Source organism: Heteronotia binoei, chromosome 5 (genome assembly GCF_032191835.1).
Source record: "Heteronotia binoei isolate CCM8104 ecotype False Entrance Well chromosome 5, APGP_CSIRO_Hbin_v1, whole genome shotgun sequence".
In the NCBI taxonomy this organism is placed as follows: Eukaryota; Metazoa; Chordata; class Lepidosauria; order Squamata; family Gekkonidae; genus Heteronotia; species Heteronotia binoei.
Genome location: NC_083227.1, coordinates 96,497,584 through 96,522,079, shown reverse-complemented (window position 1 = coordinate 96,522,079; position 24,496 = coordinate 96,497,584). Strand labels below are relative to the sequence as shown.

The 24,496-nt window shown below is 48.6% G+C and overlaps 1 protein-coding gene across 2 annotated transcripts in view; it reads left to right on the top strand.

Annotated features, from left to right (window-relative positions):
* SYN2 (synapsin II) overlaps positions 1–24,496 on the top strand; it is a 454,742-nt gene that overhangs the window by 240,421 nt on the left and 189,825 nt on the right. For both annotated transcript variants that reach the window (XM_060239868.1, XM_060239867.1), the window contains exon 5: positions 12,790–12,879. In XM_060239868.1, coding sequence (XP_060095851.1) covers positions 12,790–12,879 — 90 coding nt within the window. The remainder of the gene's footprint in view (positions 1–12,789; positions 12,880–24,496) is intronic.

The window sequence follows — 24,496 nt, the reverse complement described above, 5'->3', positions numbered from 1 at the left end:
AACCTCACGCCGTGCAGCCAAGGTCACCCCAGGGAGACCGTACACCCAAACGGTGTGTTGCCAAGGGAGCTCACCGAAACCCCGAAAGAACATGTTCCCACCATAACCAACCGCCATAGACAGAGCCAAGCCTCCGCTTAGGCCTCTGTCCCCCACCGAACAAGAACATGTTCCAATCCTTGCCGCAAGTCGGCCAAAAATGCCTCGTTGCCCTTAACTGAAAGGTGCACCCCATCCGGCCTGTACAATTCCGCAGAACTAGCTTTGATGGCCGGATGAGGCACGTAGACTCCCAGACCAGCCTCTAAGGCTAAGCACAAAGCCCTGTTGGCTTTTCTCCTGGCCCGCTCCAAGCCCAACGGCTCCCAGGCCGCCCGCCAAACGCGGCGCGGCAACATGGCCGACCAGAGGACAAGGACGCCCGGCCATCTCCGTTTAATTTTGATGATATCATCCCGGGCCTGAATCGATAGGACCTTCCCCTTCATAAGGCCCAAATCGTTCTCCCCCAGGTGAATCACCACAATATCTGGCGCTGGGCCCCTCCGTTCCCTGAACAGTAAGGAAAGGAGCCCCGCCCACCGCATGCCCCGCCGTCCCTGCCACTCAATGATGGCCCGTTCACTAAGGCCCAACTGGGATCCGATTGGCGTCCGACGGGCATGGTGGGCGGCCCAAAAGATAATACTGTGGCCGCAAATGAGGATCCGCATCCTTCTCCGGCCAGCCACAGCACCTATGAAAGAAAACAAAGAACTTAGAACACATAAACTGGAAACGCAACAGGCGACAGTGGTCCATTACTCCACCAGGGGCCGAATATATGTCCGAAAAGCCCCGGACCTCCAACGACCAACCCGCCGAATGGCCTCACTCCCGTACCCCATTGCCGCCGCAGTGGAAGCCGCACCTATGCGGAAAGAGTGGGTACCAAACCTAGCACCACCCAAACCCAGTTTTTCCAAGGCCCTACAGGTGATGGCCCAAAACTGGTACTTGGTCAAAGAAGAGGAGTCCTCGTGGCAGAAAAAATGGCCCTGAGCTGACCCACGGGCAGCAACGTATCGAGTGAGCGCAAGCACTGGGCAAAGTTCGGTTTCCGCACAGGGGCCCAAGGTTATGGAACACCCCCGCTGTCGTTGGTCTGTCTTTGACCGACGAACCTGAATAACTGCTTGGCCCTCCACGAACTTAACATCACCAGCTTGGAGGGCCCGGCCAGAAACGTCGCCACGCGAAGTTGCCACTAACTCGGATACGCGAAGCGCCCCAAAAAACGCAGTAAGAGCGGCAGCATGAAACAACTTCTGTTCGTAGTCTGAGGCACAGACCAAGGACCAAGTAGCGTGGAGACCCCGGAGGATGACCGGGGAAATGGGACGCCTAGCGTCTGCCTGTTTACCCCCTTCCCGGGACCATCCCTCTAACACCTTAGCAATCCTAAAATCCTTCACACAATCATTATACCCCCGGGCCTTACTGATGAACGCCAAACCTGCCAGCTGCCCTTTTATGGATTTAACAGAAAGGCCGCGCCTCCGCTGCCGCACACAGAATTGTAATAGGTGCTCCACCGGGAGGGGCCAGGACTCCTCCAACCCCGCACCCACTCGGAAGGCGGAGAACTGGCTGGCAGCCCGAAGATACGTCCGCCTTGTGCTGGGTGCGATTGCCAGCTGAATGGCCCGGCTTACTTCGCTCCTCCAACTCTCCAAAGCTCCACCGGCATGCGCACTGGACAAGGGTCGGCTTCTGGTGCCAGCTGCCGGAAGCGCGCCATCTGTTGGCGAGACAAAGCGTCCGCCACTCCATTACTGACACCAGGAACATGCCGGGCTACAAACAAAACATTCAACTGCAGACAACGTAATGTGAACGCCCGAACCAGACGCATAACCGGGGGTGACTTGGACGTTAAACTGTTAACCACTTGGACCACCGCCAAGTTGTCACACCAGAACTGAACCGTGTGGTTTGAAAGGGCGTGCCCCCAGATAAAAACAGCAACTAAAATGGGGAAGAACTCTAAAAACGCCAAGTTGCGAATTAAGTCGGAGTTCCTCCACTCCGCAGGCCAGGTCTCAGCGCACCATTGGCCCCGGAAATACACCCCAAAACCAATGGCGCCGGAGGCGTCTGAAACGATCTGCAGCTCCGCCTCCAATAACATGACCTCGCGCCAAAAGGACGCGCCGTTGAAGCCCTCCAAAAAGGCCTCCCAGACTCCCAGATCCTCGCGCATACCTTTGGTGACGCGAGTGAGATGATGAGGCAGGCGTAAGGCAGTCATGCCTTCGCAAAATTGCCTCAAAAAGGCCCTGCCCGGAGCCACCACCTTGCAAGCGAAGTTCAAGTGGCCGACTAACTGTTGTAGCTCGACGAGCGTGACCTTACGCTTGCACTTAACCTCGGCGATCCTCTGCCGTAAAACCTGTAACTTATCCGCAGGCAGCCGCAAAAGTTGCTGCACAGTGTCAAGCTCTATCCCTAAAAACGTCAAAACCGTAGAGGGGCCCTCAGTCTTTTCGGCAGCCAGCGGGACCCCCAATTCCTCAGCCAGGCTCTCGAAGGCCCTAAGCAGGTGGGCGCATTGCCCTGAGCCCGCCGCGCCCACGAAAAGGAAGTCATCGAGGTAGTGCGCCATGTCGCGCGTCCCCGTCCGACGCTGTAAGGCCCACTCTAAAAACGTACTAAAACGCTCAAACGCGGCGCAAGAAACAGAACATCCCATGGGGAGGGCCCGGTCCATGTAAAAGGCTCCCTCGAAGGAAAAACCCAATAATTCGAAATCGGCAGGGTGCACTGGCAACAGCCGAAAAGCCGACTTGATGTCAGCCTTTGCCAGCTCAGCACCTGGACCGCAACTCCGCACGATACTCACGGCCTTATCAAAGGATGTGTATCTCACGGAGCACATCTCCACAGGGATGGCATCGTTAACCGACTGTCCCCGAGGATATGACAGGTGATGTATTAAGCGGTACTCCCCTTCAGCCTTCTTGGGCACCACCCCCAAAGGCGAAACGCGTAAATTGGGAACCGGAGGTTCCAAAAAAGGGCCCAAAACTCGCCCCTCTGCACACTCTTTTTTAATCTTTTCCCTAACAATATGCTCCTTCCCTTTTACAGACTTCAAATTAGAACACAGGAACGGAGCCCGCGGACCCTGATAAGGGATCCTAAACCCAAACATAAACCCTTCTAACAGAAATTTTTGATCCTCAGAACGCGGATAGCCGTGCAGCAACCGCCTAAGTACCGTTACCCTGATGGGACTGGGGCCCTTTTCCAGACTGCTGACTGGGGCCTCCCGGCCGCTTGAAGCCACTTTTTGGCTTGGACCGGTTGCATGCCGTAAAGGCGTGGGGGCCCCCACACAGTGGACATTCGTGCTTATAGCGACACGCCCTCCTAGCGCACGACCCTTGGGAGGTAAACTCCCAGCAAAGCAGCCGAGGTTGAACCGGCTGCCCCGCGGAGGCGCGGGCGGCAGGAGGGTGAGTAGATTTCTGAACAATGTGACCGCTGTCAGAGCGGTCGCCTAGATTGGGCTTGGCCGGCGCCATGAGTTGCAGCCAGAGCTGTTGGTTAATTTGGTCCCAGGGGAGACCAGGGGTCACAGCGGCCCGCATCCTAAACGCTTCGTCATACTGAAGCCAAGCACCGCCGACAAAATCACTATAAGCGCGATAAATTATATCGCAATATTGGAAAAGGTGGGCCGCCCGCCACGGTTGAGCTCGGGCGATTACACCCGCATAAATTAAGAAACCCGGTAACCAATTGGACCAGGACCTGTCAACTTTCCTCTTCCTTAGCTTCTCTTTGTCTTTTTCGTCCATTTCCTCTTTGGGTTTCTTTTCCAGCTCCCTAAACAATAGGCTGAATACGTCCACGTATTCGCCCTTCAGTATCTTTTCCTTCGTAGCTGAAGTAAGATGATCGCCAAGTGGCAAGACCGAATCCCCAAAAGGAATGGCATGAAACGCCACAGAACTGTACGGGATACCCGGGGGGGCTGGGAACCCCCAGCCGCCCCACTGCTGCAGGGAACCTGATGGCTGCATGTGCCCTGATTGCATCCCCCAAGGTGAAACTCCGCCTGCAGGGTGATTGGATGCGCCACAACTGGACCCCGGCGACGTTGCCCGGAACGGAGAAGCCTGCCAAGCTGAAGCCGATCCGGCCAGCCCCTGGGGAAAATGAGCTGGAAATGGCCACCCAAAAAACGCCTGCTGCCCTGGGGAAGGAAAGGGACCTGTTCCCTGTGGGCCGGCCAAATGGTGTTGCTCTGTCCCGCCCATGCCAGGACCCACCACTGGACCCCAAGGGCCCCAAGGCCAACCAGACCCTTGAGCCTGGCCCGCCAACCTACCTTCCTGCACCGAAGGGACCACTAGCACATCGTCCGGCTGCTGCCCAGGCGCGTCCTGAGGGGCCTCCAGATCCGGATCCTTACCATCTTCTCGGCCCTGCAAAGCAGAGAGACGTGCGAGTACCTCTTTCTGGAAGGCAATGGTAGCCGCCCTGCCCGAGCCAATGAGCCCGGCGACTCTCCTTGAGGGACCCGCCACCCCCATTTCACCCTCCAAAGCCGTAAGCTGGTCCAAGATGGCCTGACGAGTGACGGCATCATCAGCCTCTTCAGCAGGTGGCTCAACCGGGGCGGGTCGCTTAGCCGGCTTCTTGGCGGGCTGCTTGCCCTTTGAAGGGCCCTGGCCCTTTTTAGGCCCCATGCCTAAGAAAGCAATACAAAACCTAAAAGAGTGACTGGCGTCAATGCCAAAGGCAGCACCGCAGAAGCGAACCAGCAATCACTAGGTAGCAATATAATCACTCCCCAAAGAAAGCCTGATGAGGTGGTGAAGGGGAGGGGGGGGGGGTGAAGGGGAAAAGAAGCGCCCAGTCAAACTCAAAAGGCCCCCATTACAGCGCACCAAACCCTCAAAGGAAAACCTGAAGCCACCTCCCCCACTGCTGGTATTCCAAGGAGGTCTTCCTTCTAAGTACTGGAATTGCCACTGCTTAACTTCCAGGGGCTATCCAAGTCAGAGCCAGCCAGCGATTAGCGCAAGGTAGGGCCAATGGGAAGGGCGGGGAGGGCCCCAGTAAAAGGACCGCCGCCGCGCCTGGAGGCTTGCCGCCGAGCGGCCTCAATAAAAGCCACACACGCTGCGCAGAGGAAAAAACGCCCGCCTAATTAACGACGCCCGCCGCTCAGCTGTAGCCAGGCGAGGGGGGGGGGCGTATAGGGCCGCAACAACGACAGCCGGCGAAGGGGGGGGGGAGGGGTGCTAACGCCCAACGTCCCCCCGGAGCAGCCGGTTCCTCACAAGCCGCCTCAAAGCCGCCCGCGCAAACCCCCGACACCCGGGAGAAGGCCAGAAGGCCACAAACAAACCGCCCCAGCGCCAAGAAACAGCGCTACGCGCGATGCCACGCTGCTCCTCCTGGACACGGCCCGAGGTCAAAGCGTCCCACGCCGGTCGCTTCAACGCCTCCTCACGCGGCCCGGCCTGAGCCCGCACACGGCCGCGCACCGCTCCAGCCGACGAAACCCTGGAGCAACTGCGCCACAAGGGGCCGGGCCAGCCTTAAAAGGCAGCCCGCCCCCTGGCCGTTGCGGGCTGAACCATTGTCTCCCTCCTGCAGGGGAGGCAATGAACGGCCCCCAGCCTAGGGCGGGCTTTGCTCGCTCGGCTGGGAGGGGCCGAATTGTGTTCCAATGTCAATAAGGTTTTCCCACTCCAGGACAAGTTCAATATTAAATATCTCTGGGCCTAACTAAACAATGTTTTCCTTGTATCCCTCCCCACCCCCTCTCCTGGCAATCAGACATACACTGCAAGTTCCATTCTTAGAACTCAGTTCCCAGGTGTCTAGGGGCTGGTTCAGATTTGGACCCTGCTATGAGGGGGAAAGTGTCTTAAGCATTCTACCTCCTACTGGTTTTCAAGCCTGAAACTTCCCCAGCAGTACTATTTACCCCACTGGGGAAATTTAAGTACAGCCATCAGTACAAGTGATCCCCCCACCACAAAGAGCAAAAAGCACTCCCACACAGAGCCCCTAGAGCAGCCATAAGCCAGGCACCCTACTATCACAGCTTGGGAATGCCCCAACCTACCACCACCTTGTGAGCTGGATAGGTGCAGATTACAGTGGTGGTGGAGCTGACATTCTCCTGCTCTTCTTCCCTCCTTCCTTCATGGAGATTGTAGGAAAGAAGCATACTGCATAAGCTGCTGCAGCTATTACACACCTATCTGGGCAGCCAAGGCATTAGGGCTTTCAGATGATCCCCTAAGCCAGCAGTGACACAGCAATGTTGCTAGAAGTGATGTCAGTGCATCACTTGTGATACTGGATGCTCTGGTATTTGGGCAAAAACTCTATAATAAACCATAGAAATTTTGCCCAAATACCAGAATGTCCTACATTTTGGCAACATGCTGACATGAATTTTGGTGCCATCTGAAAGTGATGTTGCCATGTTGCTGGTGACGCCACTACATTGCCCACTAGGCCTTCCCTTTCCACCTATAAGTCCCCCCGCCCTGCACTTTGCTGGTTGCTTGGAGGGAACTGGCAACCACAAAACAATTGCCTAGTTGCACCTAATAGGCAGGCCAGATCTGCTAACACATGGCTGCTTCCGACTGGGAAAATGGTGGAGGAAGCTGTTATGTATGTGAGTCAATATGTCAGTAATGGTGTTCCTGCCTGGCTAATTGAAGCCTGAAGGACTGAGCTTGGGGACTTGGGAACAATGGGCGTAGGATCCAAATCCATACTACCTTGCTTCAATCACAGGCCCCCTGCCAGTTTGAATGACCCAATAACATGCTTGTGCAGGAACCCAGTGTTGTATATAGTTGGCCCAGCAGGCCCAGTTCTCCAGTCTTGTAGTGTAGCCACCTACCATGCTGTACCCAATAAAGAGCATGTTATCGCTACTGCCTCGTCTCATCTATGCATAGAACCCACTATATTAGAGTGGCAATGAAGATGAGATCCTGGTAGGCAAACCAGCAACCAGCACCGCATCGCGCCTCTCGGCAACTCTGTCTCCGCTCATCACCATCGCTGAGAACGGTCGCCAAGCCAGGACCAGAAAATGAGCAACACTCAAGTGTCCAGAACCTCCGCGCCCCCCACTGCAGCACCTCCAATGCTGGGGACTAACACAGGAGCTGCTCACGACCCTCATGGGAAAATCCCGGAGTTTAACCCTGTGCAACCGGAGCAGTGGGAGAGATGGAAGAAGAGGCTGAACTACTTGATCCTCTATCACAAAATCACGGACGAGTAGCAGCAGAAACATCTCCTGCTCAGCATCTGTGGGGAGGACATGCTGGAGCTGGGTGAGAGCCTTCTCTTGCCCACGACGCTGAAAGATGCCACCTACAAGGCCATCATCGAGAAGCTGACCGAACACTTCTTGCCTAGGCTGACCCACATGACTCGATGCATTGAGTTCCACAAGTGGGACCAGAGGTCTGGAGAGACCATTGCTGCCTTTCTCGCAGAGCTCCACCAACTGGCCCATGAGTGCACCTTCACTGATCTCAAGGAGGCCCTGCTCAACCGCTTTGTGACCAGCCTCCAGGATGAAAAAATGCAGGTAAAGCTGGCAGTTCACAAGTCTCTGACCTTGACATGGTGTACAAGAAGTCCCACAAGAAGTGGCACACAACCGGGGCACACCAGATCGCCAGCAGATCCAACACAGACGACTTCGGGGATGACAACATTCTGAAAACGCACCAGGCAGCACCATGATGCCCGCCGCCACGTGCAAGCGAGACTGCCCTAACGCAAAGATGTGCCAGCTGCGGGGAAGTCCATGAGAGATGCTCCTGCAAATACAGAGATGCAGTCTGCCATACATGTGGAAAGACTGGACATCTGGCGCAGGTTTGCCAATCAAAGGTGCTGTGCCAGGCCCAGGGGAGCACTTTGTGGTGGAAAAATGGCCGCCACCACGAGGTTGCACTCATGGAGGACATCCAGTCACACACGACTGTGGGGAATCAGGTATGCCAACTCCCCAAGCCTTCCCCTGACAAATTTAAAGTGACTGTGCAAATCATGGGCAAGCCCTGCTAAATGGAGGTAGACTCGAGGGCGGGCCAGACAGTCATATCAACCTGCACTTTTAGGAAGCTATGCCCAGTGGGGGGGGGGGGAAATCCCAACAATATCCATCCCCATTCATAGTCCACAACTTCCGGAAATGGGAAGTCATTGTCCTGGGGGTCAGGGTTGTCCACGTGAAATATGGCCAGTTCTCAGGTAATCTTCCCTTAATAGTGGTAGAAGGGGACCTGTGCAGTTTACTGGGGAGATCATGGTTCGAGGCCCTGGGGATCCGGGTGATGGGGATCCACCAAGTTCCCTTCGGAAAAGACTTTTAGCAGAAATGGCACTTTGGACACATACACTGGACCCCCCGTGGCCTTACAACTGAACCCCAACATGCAGTCCATAAGGCTGAAAGCTCGGCGCGTGTCCTTAACTCTGAGACTCAAAATAGAGGAAGAGCTGGACTGCCTCATGGGCCAAGGGGTACTGGAACCGGTCGCCAATGGATTGTGGAAGACCCCCATTGTCACCCTAGTCAAACCTAATGGCAGTGTCTGCATTTGTGCCGACTACAAATGCACAATTAACAAGGCACTGCAAGGCCATGTATATCTGGTTCCCATAGTGAGCCATGTGCTAGTCTCTTTAGTGGGAGCAAAAATTTTTGGGAAGCTGGATTTGGCCCAGGTTTATCAGCAGCTCCTGATGGAAGCCGCCACAGTAGAGGCCCAAACCATTGTAACACCCCGGGAGGCCTTCCGAGTCAATTGCCTGCAGTTCAATGTTAGCGTGGCCCCAGAGATCTTCCAGAACTTAATGGATTCTCTCCTCAAAGGTACCCCCAGGGTCCAGCCGTTCTTCGATGATGTGCAGATAGCAGTGGCCACTGAAAAAGAATTTGGCACCCGCCTCCAGACGGTGCTGCAGTGTTTCGATGGGGCAGGGTTAAAGGTTAAAAGGAAGAAGTGTGTGCTGGGGGTGCCCACCATTGACTTTCTGGGTTACTCGGTGGATGCAAGTGGAATCTACCCGGCACAGGACAAAATTAGGGCCATCTGCAACTCGCCGGCCTCCACCAACAAGGCGGAGCTACAAGCATCCCTAGGCCTTCTTAACTTCTACCATGCCTTCCTTCCCCACAAAGCAGCGGTAACGGAGCCCTTGCATAGACTTTTGGACAAAAAGGCTCCGTGGGTTTGGGGCCACTGGCAAGCTGCTGCCTTTCAGGTGGTAAAAGACATTTTAACATCGAACAGGTTGCTGGCCCACTTCGATGAACAGCTGCCTGTCATTCTGGCCTGTGCGCTTCCCCTTTATGGGGTGGGCGCCGTTTTGGCCCATGTGTTGCCAGATAGCCGCAAGGTACCAGTAGTATATTATTCCAGGACATTACAAAAGCTGGAGCACAATTACTCACAAATTGATGAGGGCCTGGCTATTGTGGCGGGGTTTAAAAAATTTCATTATCTGTATGGTCGGTCCTTCACCATCCTGATGGACCACAAGCCCCTTCTGGTCCTGTTTGCCCCCGACTGCCAAACGCAACAAATGCTCTCCCTGCGTGTGTTATGGTGATCCATATTCCTCACGGGGTACCAGTACGATCTCTAGTACCACCTGGGGAAGGCTATGGGCCACACCAACATCCTGAGTCACCTGCCACTGCCCTCAACAGATCCTGATCCAGTGCCAGCATATCAGATCATGTTGGAGTCCCTCCCGGACCACCCAGTGCATGCCAAGGACATTGCCCGCTGTTCTGTGCCTTGGACTGGTTGTGGAGGGGATGGTCCATGGACTGTGTGGGTTCAGAATTCTCAACTTTTGTGTCCTGCTGGGATGAACTGTCCATTCACAAGGGTTGTCTATTGTGGGGAAACAGGATGGTGGTGCCTCTGGTGCTGAGGCAGCAGATCCTCAAAGTGCTGCACAAAACTCATCCAGGTATCATGCACATGAAGGCGCTGGCCCACAGCTATGTGTGGTGGCCAGGAATTGATGATGCTGTTGAGTCCTGGGTGGCCCAATGCCAACCATACCAGGAGACCCACCCAGCTCTGCCCCAAGTCCCAGCCAACAGTGGGAGTCCACACGCAACCCCTAGTCCCATCTGCACCTTGACTTCGTGGGGCCTTTCCAGGGGCAAATATTATTCCTGATTGTGGACTTCTACTCCAAGTGTCTTGAGGTAGTACCAGTAGTGTCCACCTCCAGGGCAGCATTGCAGGCTCTCTGCAGGGTTTTCGCTACACACGGCCTGCCAGACACATTCGTATAAGACAATGGGATGGCCTTCACATTGGCTGAGTTCCAGGATTTCTGCAGCCGCAACTTAAGAAAACACATAAGGTCGGCCCCCTTTCACCCAGTCACCAACAGCCAAGCGGAACAGATAGTGCGAGCTACTAAGGAAACACTCCGCCACATCATTTATGGGGACTGGGAAGCCTGCCTCGCAGAGTGCCTACTGGCACAACATTCTATCCCCAGTACTGATACCGGCTGCAGCCCAGCTGAGCTCCTAATGGGCCGGCAGCTAACAAAACCTTCTGGACCACATGCACCCAAATCGCACCCCAGACCTACAAGAGGTACCAGAGGCAGTCCGGGCTCCCCAAGGGTTCAACACTGGGGACTTGGTGTTTGCTAAGAACTTTGGGGGAGGGGCACCCCAGGTTTCCAGGGTGTTAGGGGCCATCATGTATGAGGTCCCCTCAAAGGGTGGATTTACAATGAGGTGGCACATAGACCAATTGCATTCACATGAGGCACCCGGGGGCAGAAGCAATCCACTGGTCACACCAACTCTAAGTGGCCTGGAGCCTACCAAAGCCAAGGCCCCGGTTCCCACTCCCCCGTCAGCACAAGAAGCCTCTGGAGAACTGGAGCCGCCATATACACCCAAGACCTCTGAGGACCCGGAACTGCTGGCCGAAGTTCCACCATCACCAGCCCCGCAGCTAGCTGTGCCAGAAGCCGCAACTAACCAATCGCCCACTCCCGTGCTTCGGAGGTCATCACGAGAGCACTGCAAGCCTGCTTATCTACAGGACTATGTGTGCTAAGGCTTGCGAAAAGGAGGGGAGGGATGTTATGTATGTGAGTCAATATGTCAGTAGTGGTGTTCCTGCCTGGCTCATTGGAAGGACTGAACTTGGGAACAATGGGCAGTAGGACCCAAATTCATACTGCCCTGCTCCAATCACGGGCCCCTGCCGGTTTGAATGACGCAATAACATGCTTGCACGGGAACCCAATGTTGTATATGGTTGGCCCAGCAAATCCAGTTCTCCAGTTTTGGCATGCAGCCACCTACCATGCTGTACCCAATAAAGAGCTTGTTATCGCTATCGCCTCATCTCATCCATGCATAGAACCCACTATATTACAGAAGCTTAAGCTCCTCATGTGCCAGGGACACAGTCAGGGATGTCTGCTCCAGTTTGGAAAATTCCTGGAGTTTCGGCAGAATTTGAGGAGTGAACTCCGCAAGAATGTAATGTTACTTTAGAATTTCTGTTTCTCCTTTGGCACATCTGCTGTTTCACCCAAGGTTGGGAAATAGCATCTTGGGGCTATGATGGAAGGCAGCAAAAGAGGACTTGTTGCTGTCATACAGCCCCATCTCTTATTGCCAAGCCACAAAGTATGGGCTATAAGCATGGAGGAGAAGACAGGTGAGGAAAGTAAGGATGGTCTACCACTTGCTTCACCAAACCCATTTCAGAGCACTAGGACAGGATGTATATGAAGGAGGATATGCTACTCTCATCAAGTCCCTTCTCTCCTCTCTCAGTAATGGTGTCTGGGCTGTGTGTGGAAGAGCAGGGTGGGAAAGGAAAGGACAGGAGGCCTGCTGGCTACTTATCCCTGGACTGCCTCATAGGGTCATGTCTTCTATGACCAACATTGCCCTCTCCTCATTCCTTTTGGTGTCTGCAGGGGATTCCTACCCTTCCTTATTGTGCCAGTGGGCCTCGGACTTTGTATCAGTTGAGTGACTCTAGCAGCTAAAATGGGGGAGGGGGAAAGATCAATAATTTGATAGTTTCATAAACTGTGTAGGAAATTATGCATGACATGGTCACTGCCTGACCCTTATTGCTCATTCTCAACTTTAGCCTTGTTGTGGCAATCTCTGCTGCTGCATTCTACTTAGGGGGAAATGAGGGCTTTTCAAGATCTGTGTGAAGCAATAAAAATGAGAAGTTTTTTTTTTAAAAAAAATGCAACATTCATGAGAGGTGCCTCAAAACCATAGTGAAGGGCTAGTGGCTTTGCAAATGAACAAAGTATTCATATAACAATCAAGTTCCCATCCTCTCTGGAATCCCAGTCCTAAATGTCAGTACAACACTAAGAATACTTAGGTGACACTTGAAGGCCCCATTGAGACAACCCGAGAAGAATTCCAAGTAGACCTGCTTAGGATTGCTCTCTATATCTATATAAACCCTTGTCAGAAGTGTAAACTGTCTTGTACCACTATAGTGTGACTCAAACAGTGTTACCTTCATAATGTGGGATTATCTTCATGTGCACACTTTTTAAAAATACATTCTCTGTGTGTGGGTGGATAATTGACATGCTACGAATTGGTTTTTGAGTATTTGGGTAGATAATAATTACAGAGTTGAATGACACTGGTGAAGTCATTTTTGAATGTTTTTCCCTTTGAGCTGAAAGTTTTATGTTCTTCTGCAGTTTGCTCAGTTGGTGTCCATCTACAGAACCCTGGGACCAGAGAAGTTTCCTCTGATTGAACAAACCTTTTATCCAAATCACAAGGAAATGGTAGGTGCAAAAAATAAACAAAAAATAAATGCCAGTTGCCTCTGTGCGACTGGGAAAGGAGTTATAATAATGCAGGACTCATTTTATCCCTTTGCTGTCCTATTGATAGATATCAAATGTTATTTTGGCTTCACCCAAAATAAGGGAATTAGGTTCAACAGCCTGTTGAAAGATTTCTGCCTCTGGAAATAGCGGTAATATTTCTTAGCATTTTCAAAAAATGCAGGCATTGTTTGTGCATTCAGTAGCCAAATCTGATTCATCCTTGAACAGTGTTCAATTTTTGAAACAGGGTCTGAAATGCTAATTTTACTAAAATTGCATTTAGTTTAGAGATTGTTCGTAATAATTAGTTTCTGTTCTTGTAATTGCGTATGTATCCATGTACCAGCTAACAGACATTTCATGTTTTCATCTACTATTAGATGTAACAAGTGAGATCTGTCCAGATTTCCAGATTTTGCATTGAGGTGAACACAACAACCTCCCAATTTTTCTACCAATCAGATTCCAAGAAATTTGCTGTAGGGTAATTCCTCCAAAGCTGTGTGAACTGCAGTCTGGAAACTCCAGAGATCTTATCCTGAACACTTTAAGAGCCAAGCTAGACAATACAGCACCCCTGAGGATGCCATTGGCATTTTATCACAGGAATTCCCTCACCTTACAAATGCAGCAGGGCAGTGGCAGACTGGAGGGCAGGGGGGTGAGGAAGGGAACAGGATCAAAAGCCTCTAGTCTCAGAAGCTGCTCACCACTCATAGAACCTGTGCAACTGCTGCTTTTACACTTCCCTTGTGGGGAAGTGTACTCCATAAAGTTTGAGCTCCACAGCTGTATGCAGCATATTTTAAGGCTATGGGGCAACAAAAGAGTAGGCAACAGCACTGTAATCTATGAGAGTTTAGGCCTCAGGGAAGCTTGCAGTACATGGAATTTAGATGGATGCAAACTCTGCTTTAGCAGAGGAGGAAGAAAACTTGTCCTGGAATTCTACTGTCACAGAAGAGGTTCAGGAGACACTTCCCCCAACCTTAAGAAGAGGTTGTAAAGAGTCAAGTCCCTGCTTTGCAAATTTCCTTGGGGCTCAGTGTAATGGCTTGTAGATCCCTTCTGCTACTGAGCGAATTTCAATTTCTGTATTGCCCCTCAGTTTTAGGACAAATGTTTATCTTCAAAGGCTTGGAGGGAAAAGTGAGGGCTTGTGCCTATGCTGTTCCCTCAGGTTGCCAAGATTCTATGACAATGGGAGGGAATAAGAAGAGAAACAGAAAAACAGAGGTTGGGTGATAACAGATGGGCATTTTGAGCCGCCCCAGAGATGGGAGGCAGGTGGATCAAAAAAGCGTATCCACGCGCACACATCTGCCTGCAAAGTGGTGCCTAATTTCCAAGCTGGTTTTGAGGCATTTCCCCGGCCGTCTGGAAGGCCGGTAAGCACCCAGGGAGCAACCAAGAGTAGAGATTTCTTATTTCATAATATCACAGACATTATTCTGGTGCACTAGTCTGAAAGAAAACTTTATTGGTCTTAAAGGTGCTACTAGATTCCAACTTTCTTCTATTGCTTCAGACCAACACAGCTGCCCACCTAGATCTATAATGCTACTATAATTATAGTGCTGTTATAGTGCTCATAATGATCATGCAGGTTGTTATCTTTAATATGTTTTTCATTGCCTTGTAAGCGCATATGGTAGTCTGAAAATTTTAAGCTCAACCAAGGAGTTCCCATTTAAAGACATAACAGTAGTATAAAGGATCAGTAATGACATTCTAAGATAAATACTCCAGTATTTTCCCTGAAAGTAAAATGTTCTTTTAAAAAAATGAGCTTCCCCATTTGCAGCATATATGCCCTTCATTCAAACACGAGTAATTAAAGTTTCATGTGTAGGGTGTGGTTTTTTAAAAAATAAACCTCTCAAACAAACCTCTCATACAATGCAGGAGATGAAACAATTCTGGAATTGTAATATTTGACATAATATTTACCAAATTTTGTTGCCTCATCTGAGACTTACGGTAATTCAAGTATCCTCATATAATAGGAGCATAAAGTAACAGTTTGGTGTGATTTTCTAAGTTCAGCTAAAGACCTTTTAACTTTAAATCTTTTATGTAAGTATAGTAAAATAGCATTTCTTTTTCCAGAATTAGCACCATAGTTATGATACTTAAGGAAGGCTATTTTTCTGTTTACTAAACTCTAGATTACTATTATTCTGTATAATACTATATTTGAACTTGAATATGATTCTCATTCTATCACTGTAACCATTGTATTGCAGATTTTTTTTTAAAAAAAGGAAAAGGAAAAAAGAGGAAAAATGTGTGGAAAGCTAAAGATTGTTTCTGTTGTGATTCTTTTTTTAATGAGGGAGCCTTTGTCAAGTCAGTGACTTGGAAAGCAGTTGATGCAGAGTGACAGCTTTTGGCGCTTAAGCTGCTGTAATAAAATGATTCAGAGGTAGTGTATTGTTAGCAGCAGTGATGGAGCCAAACCACAGTACTTGAAGATGTTGTCTGTAGAGATATTTTGTAATGTTTCAACAGTTTCTCACAAATCCTTTCCCTTTCCTCTCTCTTCCTTGCTATTCAGAATGTTATAACTGGGGACAAGAGAATGTTCAGAGGTTTTAAGCCCTGAAAGGTCAAAGTTGGTGGGCTGGATGTACTAGTATCTCTTTTTTAGAAACTAGGTTCGTTGGTTGTGTTATATTCCCTGTGAGGGAATAAAATGTAGCTAAACAAAAATAGTGCTGTTCCATGAGCATTTTTATATATTTTTTTTATTTTGGAACACAAAGTAATAGTATAAAGAGGGACTGTGTGACATCATTATATATCGTTAATTATAAATTACAGAATGCACCCCAACATCCCCTTCATTATAATTTTTTAAACATTATCTGTAAAATACAATGGTCCTTACTTCTGTTGGGGTTCTTTTATAGTTAACATTTTAAATTTCAGATTTCATAACTCATCTATTTTGCAACCACATTATTCATTTCATCATTACTACATATTCAATATTACATATTTTGCCACTTCTACATACTTCCTATAACTTTTAACAGATAGGTAACATATCAAAGTACAAAGGGAAGCCTATTACATAGAGCCATTTTGGTATAGTGATTAAGTGTGTGGACTCTAATCTGGGAGAACCAGGTTTGATTCCTTCTCCACATACAGCTGCTGGTGTGACTTTGAATCAGCCACAAGTTCTCAGTTGAGCTGTTTCTCTCAAGAGCAGTTAACTGAGAGCACTCTCAGCCCCAGCTGCCTCACAGGGTAATTGTGGCGAGAAGATGGGGAAGGAGATTGTAAACCACTCGGAGACTCCAAGTGAGACTCTAATCTTTTTTTCTATATCACATAATAAGAAAACAAAGGATGCTTCTGCTCAGAACCCACTTTCTTATACACTTATATTCAAGATGTTATGTTTAAAACTTGTACTCATTCTGCTTTTGCATTTCAGTACATTTATATACAATTTTAAAAATGTTTTGTATTTAAAATTTGTCTCCTGCTTACATAATACATATTCCATCTCTCCTCAAATTTCATAATTTTGCCATTATTGAATAATCAGCAAGTTTATTTTCCCATTTTGCATATTGGTGCTGTTATGTATGTAGTTTAAAATATAGGATTCCTGCTGGGCTCATTGGAGCCAGGAGAGCAGAACTTGGGGACTGGAGAACAATGAACAGTTAAGATCCAAATACCTGCTGCCCTACACCAATCACAGACCCCTGCCTGTTTGAATGAACCAATGGCATGCTTGCGCAGGAACTTAGAGTTGTATATAGGTCCCATACAGCAGTCTTGTTGATGCAGCCTCTACCATGCTGCCACCAATAAAGAGCTGTTATTACTGTTGCCTCGTCTCCTCAATGCTTTATTATTTTTATTTATTTTATTTTAGTATGTTTTTATTCCACCCATTCCCCATAGGGCTTAAGGGCAGAGTACAATGTATGATAAAACAATAAAATACAATTAAAACATTTTATAAACATACAATTCAACAGCACTCAGAAAACTTTACCATATCATCACATATTGTCCAGCCCGGCCGTCTCACATCATGATATCTCATAGAGATGGCAGATATTATTCCATTTTATAGCACAGGTGACAGATTTCCAGGCAAGGAGCAAGGAGGGTAAAGTTGGACTGCCAAAAGAAAGCAGAATTCGTGCAGAGTGTTTAGATGTATTTAACACTTCTACTTTAACAAGATCCACAGGATGTACTGTAGTTTTAATTAAAGATCTGATGTGATTAGCAGTTAGTTCTTTTGTATTCCAAAATGGCAGTACTCCTCTATAGGGATGAATCATGAGGCACACCTTGCAAGACTGCAAAGATAGGCAAGAAAACTTTCCAGAAGCCCTCACACTTTTAGCAGTTTGGAGCTGTGTTGATTGTGCATGAGTAGAAAGCAAGTAGGAGGAAGCCACATCATGAGATTTTCCCAGCACTGTTGCAGGAGGAGCACTAGACTTAAGGCTACTTGACTTCATCATATTTTGCAGGCTTAATTCTTTTCCCACTGCTGAGTTGACAGGCTGTTTTTCTAGAGTCCCGTATGCAGATCGCTTATGCGATTGCGGGTCTGGAATTGTAGAAACACTTGGCCATCTTCTATTACATTGTCATCAGTGGCAACGAGGATGAGATCCTGGTAGGCAATAAAGGAACTGGCACCGCACCACGCCTCTCAGCCACTGGTTCCAGCACAGCAGACCGCCATCGCTGAAGAAAGCCACCAAGCCAGGATCGGAAATGAGGACCGAGCATCCAGCTCCTCCAGTGTCTTCATGCCAGAACAGCTCCTCTGAGGCTAAACCCTGACCAGGCTGCTGTGCCTGGGCACATTCCAGAGTTCAATCCCGTTCAACTGGAGTGGTGGAAGAGATGGGAGAAGAGGCTAAACTTCTATCTCCTCTAGCACGACATCACGAATGAACAAAAGAGGAAACAGCTTTTGCTCAGCCTCTGTGGAGAGGACACGCTAGTGTTAGCGGAAAACCTGATGTCGCCTGTTTCGCTGACCGACAACCCCACAACCTATAAGGTCATCACAGAGAAGCTTACAGAGCATTTCTCACCCAGGCCAATGCTAACGTTCAGGCGCATGCAGTTTCATAAGAGGGTACAGAAGGCCAGTGAGTCTGCTACCACATTCCTGGCTGAGCTGCGCTGCCTCGCCTGAGACTGTGTTTTTGCAAACCTCGATGAAGTTCTGCTGGACCATTTCGTGGCTGACCTCTGCAACAAGAAGCTACAGGCCAAGCTGATGAGACACAAGACCCTTACACTGGCGGATGCCCTGGACGAGGTGGCCACCTACGAGAGGTCGCACAAAGAGCAGCGTACCACAGCAATGAACCAAGTTGCCAGTAGGTCCAACACGGAAGACTCCAGTGAAGAAGACTAAAGACACACTACTAAAGACACACCAGGTCCCAAAAGACATACTAAAGACACACCAGGCCCCAAAGCGCCAGCAGCCACGTACAACCGAGGATGCGCCAGCTGTGGAGAAGGGAGGATGCGCCAGCTGTGGGGAAGCCCTTGAGCGCCATTCCTGCAAGTTCCGGAATGCCGTCTGCCACACGTGTGGGAAGACGGGACACTTAGCACGTGGGTATCAGTCGAAGTTGCTGTGCTAAGGGGGCAACCTGCGACAGAAAGATGGCCGCTGCCATGAGGTCGTATTTGTAGAAGACATCCAGGTGCTCACCATGGCAAGGAACCAGGTATGCCAGCTTCCCATGCCCTCCCCTGACAAGTACAAAGTGACTGTGCTAATAGCAGGCAGCCCCTGCCAGATGGAAGTAGATTCCAGGGTGGGCCAGATGGTAATATCGGCCTAGACATTCAGGGAATTGTGCCCGGGGAGGGAATCACAGTTGAGCCCATCCCCTTTTGTAGTCCAGGACTTCCAGAAGAGGGAGGCTGCTGTACTGGAGGTTGGAAAGGTCCACGTCAAATATGGCCAATTTGGGGGGAGGCTTCCCCTAATAGTAGTCGAGGGGGACCTGTGCAGTTTACTGAGACAGTCCTGATTCAAGGCCCTGAAAATCTGGGTAACAGGTATCCACCATGCCCCTTCCCAGACTAATTTCCAGAGGGTGTGTGAGGAATTCCCCTTCGTTTTCAACGGCACCTTGGGAACATACACCAGAGAACCAGTGACCCTACATCTAGACCCCAATGTGCAGCCCATTAGGCTGAAAGCCTGGCGCATGCCCCTGGCGCTAAGGCCCAAAATTGAGGAGGAGTTAGACCACCCTGTAGCTCAAGGGGTCCTGGAGCCGGTGGCAAATGCCAAATGGGAAACCCCTATAGTCACCCCAGTTAAGCCCAATGGCAGTGTGCGCATTTCTGCAGATTACAAATGTACAATCAACAAAGCACTGCAAGGCCACGCTTATCCTGTGCCTTTGGTGGGTCATGTGCTGCCTCGCTGATGGGGGCTAAGATTTTCAGGAAGCTGAATGTGGCTCAGGCATATCAGCAGCTTCCTTCGGACACTGCCACCGCAGAAGCACAGACAATCGTCACGCACGGGGGGCTTTTCGGGTAAAACAGCTGCAGTTTGGCGTCAACGTGGCCCCGGGGATCTTTCAGAACTTAATGGACTCTCTCCTTAAAGGAATTCCTGGGGCCCAGCCGTTCTTCAATGATGTGCTGATCGCTGCAGCCACAGAGGAGGAATTCGCATCCCACCTCCGGGCAGTGTTACAGCGTTTGGACAGGGCAGGGCTGAAGGTCAAAAGGGAGAAATGTGAATTGGGGGTTTCCACCATTGGGGGTACACGGTGGATGGGAAGGGAATTCACCCAGCACAGGACAAAATCAGGGCAATATGTGATGCACCGGCCCCCAGGAACAAGGTGGAGCTACAGTCGTTTTTGGGACTTCTCAATTTTTACCACGCCTTCCTTCCTCACAAGGCGGCAGTAGCGGAGCCTCTGCATTGCCTACTGAACAAAAGGGCTCCATGGGTTTGGGGTCGCCAGCAAGCTGCTGCTTTTCAGGCAGTGAAGAACATTTTAACTTCAAATAGTTTGCTGGCCCACTTCAACAAGCGACTGCCCATAGTCTTGGCCTGTGACACGTCACCATATGAGGTGGGGGTGGTCTTGGCTTACATGGTTCCGGACGGCCGTGAGGTTCCGGTAGCCTATTATTCCCAGACTGTGAAAAAACCAGAGCATAATTATGCACAGATCGACAAGGAGGGACTGGCTATAGTAGCAGGGGTTAAAAATTTTCATGAGTATTTGTATGGCTGGCCCTTCACTATTCACATGGACCATAAGCCCCTGCTCGGCCTGTTCGCCCCCAACCACCAGACACTGCAAATGCTTTCCCCACAGGTCTTACGGTGGTCCATCTTCCTTGCAGGGTACCAGTATGACCTGCACTACCAACTGGGGAAGGCGATGGGCCACGTGGATGCATTGAGCCGGCTGCCACTGCCTTCCATGGACACTGATCCTGCCCCAGCATACAGATCATGTCATTGCAATCTCTTCCAAACCTCCTGGTGCATGCTACAAACATTGCCCGCTATTCAGGAAAGACAAGACCTTCTCACGGGTTCTGGACTGGGTGTGGAGGGAATGGCCTACGGGTTGTGTGAGGTCAGAATTCTTTGCATTTGTATCCCACCAGGATAAATTATCCATATACAAGGGATGTCTGTTGTGAGGAAACAGGGTGGTGGTACCCACAGTTTTAAAGCAGCGGGTCCTCAATGCACTGCACGAGACATACCCTGGTATAGTGCGCATGAAGGTGCTGGCCCACAGTTACGTCTGGGGCCGGGGATTGATGATGCCATTGAGTCCTGGGTAGCTCGTTGCCAGGCATGTCAGGAAACTCACCCAGCTCCACCGAGAGCCGCAAGCCAACCGTGGGAACACACATGTAACCCCTGGTCCTGCTTGCATCTAGATTTCGTAGGACCCTTCCAGGGGCAGGTGTTCTTCTTGATCATAGATTCCCACTCCAAGTAGTTAGAGGTAATCCCGGTAGCATTCACTCTACCAGAGCTGCACTAGGGGCACTCCAAAGGGTTTTCGACACACATGGCTTGCCCAACACCCTTGTCTCAGACAACGGGATGGCATTCACTTCAGCTGAATTCCAAGACTTTTGTGGCCGCAATCTAAAAAAGCATATAAGGTTGGCACCCTTCCATCCTGCCACAAATGGCTAAGCTGAACGGATGGTGCAGGCAACCAAGGAATCGCTCCGCCGCATCATCCAGGGTGACTGGGAAGCCAACCTTGCTAAATGCCTACTAGCCCAAAACTGCACCCCTAGTATGATGACTGGCTGAAGCCCGGCAGAACTGCTCATGGGTAGGAGGCTTAACACATTACTAGACTGAATGCACCCGGATCAGGCCCTGAACCCACAGGAGGTACCTGAGACAGTCTGGGAACCCAGAGGGAGACAGTCCGGGAACCCAGAAACTATACTGCATTTGTCTACAGTCTGATTAGTTGATTGAAATTGCTCTTCAGTTTCATCCATTCACTGGAATGCTGGCTTTAACATCTCAAAAACATCACCTCTTAATTCCTTTCATTGTTTAGATAAAGTTTCTAATAAGAAGTTAGCTGATAGCATAGTCTCTCCTGGCATTTCAGCAGTTACTATGCTGTAAGCACAGTCTCTCTCAGTGTTTCAGCAGTTCCTGAAACTGCTGTAGAGGAACTTCCAGCCTTTGCTATATCAAAAGGGCAGCATACTTTTGGTTTTTGGTTCTGATTTCCCTTCCTATCTTGTTTAGGAGGCATGTTTATGAAATCTCAAGGTTAGTTTCAAAAAGGCAAAAAAATAAATAAAATAAAAGCAGCCAGACAGTGAGAGGCAGATAATGGCTACCGGCTAACATCCGGTCATTGCCACGCCCTTCTCATGGCTCCTTTTTTAATTGAAATTGCTTCTGTTTACCATTTTAAAAACTTGCTTGTTTGTTTGTGTATATACCTTGCATCCAGTTCCAGAATTCAGGGCCACAGCCCATATTTTGAAGTACATTCATTAGAAAAGACCATGATTATCATATGCTTTCTCTACATCCAGAAATATGCTTTATTTTCTTGTTCTCAAATTCAGTTGCATCTGTTATGAATCATATATTATCTTTCATATACCTCTTTGGTACAAAGCCTGCTTGATTAGTGTGTATTAAATCTGGCATACATTTTCTTAGTCTTTCTGTCATTATTGTGGGAAAGATTTTATAATCTACATTCAGCAAAGAGATAGATCTATATGATTGTGGTAGCATTGCAATCACTGCCTTCTTTATATATTGTTACATATGCCTCTTCCATGTTGGAGATATTTTTTTTCCTTCTTTTATCACATTCACAACTTTTTGTAATGGTATCATTAAATCTTCTTCAACATGTTTGTAATACATTACTTTCAGCCTATCAGGGCCTGGTGCTTTGTCCTGTTTTATATGTTTTGTATTGTCTGGGAGATTTCTTGATACAGAAGGAATGTCCTTAGCTACGATTAGGGAATCAAGCAAAGTTTTTATTAGAGGAATCTTATTAGCAGCTGCCTCCAAGAAGAAAAGAAAAAATCAGATCAAACTAAGATAACAGTAGAAAAATCCAGAGTTTGGAGAAAGAGCACAAACCCTGCCCCCTCTAATTAAGACACACTTGCAGAGATCAGACAATTAAAAAACAAATTAGACATGTTAGAAATGGAAGAGTTACAGAAAAAAAATTAAAATCTCTAAAACATGTAAACAAACCTAGCAGATATTTGGCATACTATCTTAGGAAAGAGCAAGAAAACAAGAGTAATAAAATGCGAAAAAAGGAGATCAAATTACAGCAGTTTTCAGCTTTAAATTCATCACCACCGGAGCAATCAGAGAAGACAAACAATAAAAAGGAAAGGAAGGTCACCTCCTACCCCTGCCAAGGCAACTGAAATCTGTCCTAGGATTGTGAAGATCTTGAAGAAAATATGGACTCATTTTAAATAGTAGGTATAAGGCTCTCTTTTCCTTCTTTGATCTGCCTTTGAAATATTTGTAGAGAGCAGCTAGGTAGCAGCAGCTTCAGTGTGGGTATGTGCCCCCATTAGTCCTTGGGCAAAAGCCACAGACCTTTCAGCTTTTGAAGCCTCCCTTGGACTAAACTCAAGTTTAACCATTGACATTTGAAGATTTATTGAGGTAAACTAATGAACTTGATAATTTTCTTATATTTTGTTGTAAGAATATACTTTAATAATAATGGGCATCAGAGGTGGGCGGACACTGCAGAAGAGGATGGGCAATGTATCAGTTATTTTTTAAAAAAAATTCCAGATCTTATCTACACTTGCTTACCACTTCTTCTTGTAGTAGAAAAGCATCATCTTCTTGATTTTTCACTCCATTGCCAAACTACTTCTATGGGATTGTGATCTGCAAATATCTGCAGTTGAATCTCTGCTTTGTTTTTATTTATTTTCAGAGGCCCATCCACTCAGCAGCCCTAGGCAACTGCCTGGGATGCAGCCCTGAGGAGGGTGCTGGTTAGAGCCCCCCTGGTCGCTCTTGCCTCCGTGGCGAGAGAAATAGCTGAGCTCAACCATGGCTTGGCAGGGGACCTGCACCTCAGAGCACGCTGCCAGGTTGTTGTTGCTCCATCTTGTGCGTCAGATATGGGAGCCAGAGCGATGGCAGCCATTGTGCCACTGTGCTTGCCGGGAGCAGGGGCAGGGCACCTTGCCTATGGTGCTGGCCATGCATCAGCACTCTAGAGCCGCTGCTGTTTATTGTTAAGCTTTTAAAAATCAAACGCTTATCTATTCTTGAATGTATTCGGTGTCTATTCAAAAAGAATATAAAATCTCTAACCTTAGGGTGATTGGTCCTCCAGGCATTTTCTAATTCCAGCATTTCTAAATATTGCAATACATTATGGGGTAATTTCCCAACTTTAAAATTCCTTGATCTGTCCTTCTTTAATCTAGTACTCCATTCATGTCTCCAAAAATCATTGTATCTTCATCTTGAAAGTCTAGCATAATTTGGAAAAACTTCTCAAAAAAATTAACTTTAGCATTGTTTGGCGCATGTATGGTGCCTTTTGGAAATCTCATTTTAAAAATTAGATATCTCCCATCTGAATATCTTAGTTCTTGTAATACATTTAATTTTGGGTTACTTATATAAATGGCTACTCTGATTTTTTTGTTTTGAGCTGAGGCCAGGTATGCTTTTCTTTTTATTATTTAAAATATGTTCATGTCTCTTCTTTATGTGAGTTTCTTGTAGGCATAAAATATCTGCATCTTGTTTTTTAAACTGATTAAAAGTTTTTCTATGTTTTGAGGGAAATTTCAATCCATTAATGTTTACTGATACTATTTTTAATTTATCCATTTTGTCCTGATGCTGATGCCATGATAGTTTCTTCTTCTGAGTGCTAAGCCTTTGAACTGCTTGGAGATTTTCCTTCAGTTCCTTTATTTAATTCCTCTACTTGCAGTTCTTCAGCCAATTGTGTGGCTTGTTCTGTCACAATTACTTTCCTTTGTTTTGGTAAACATACCTCTATTG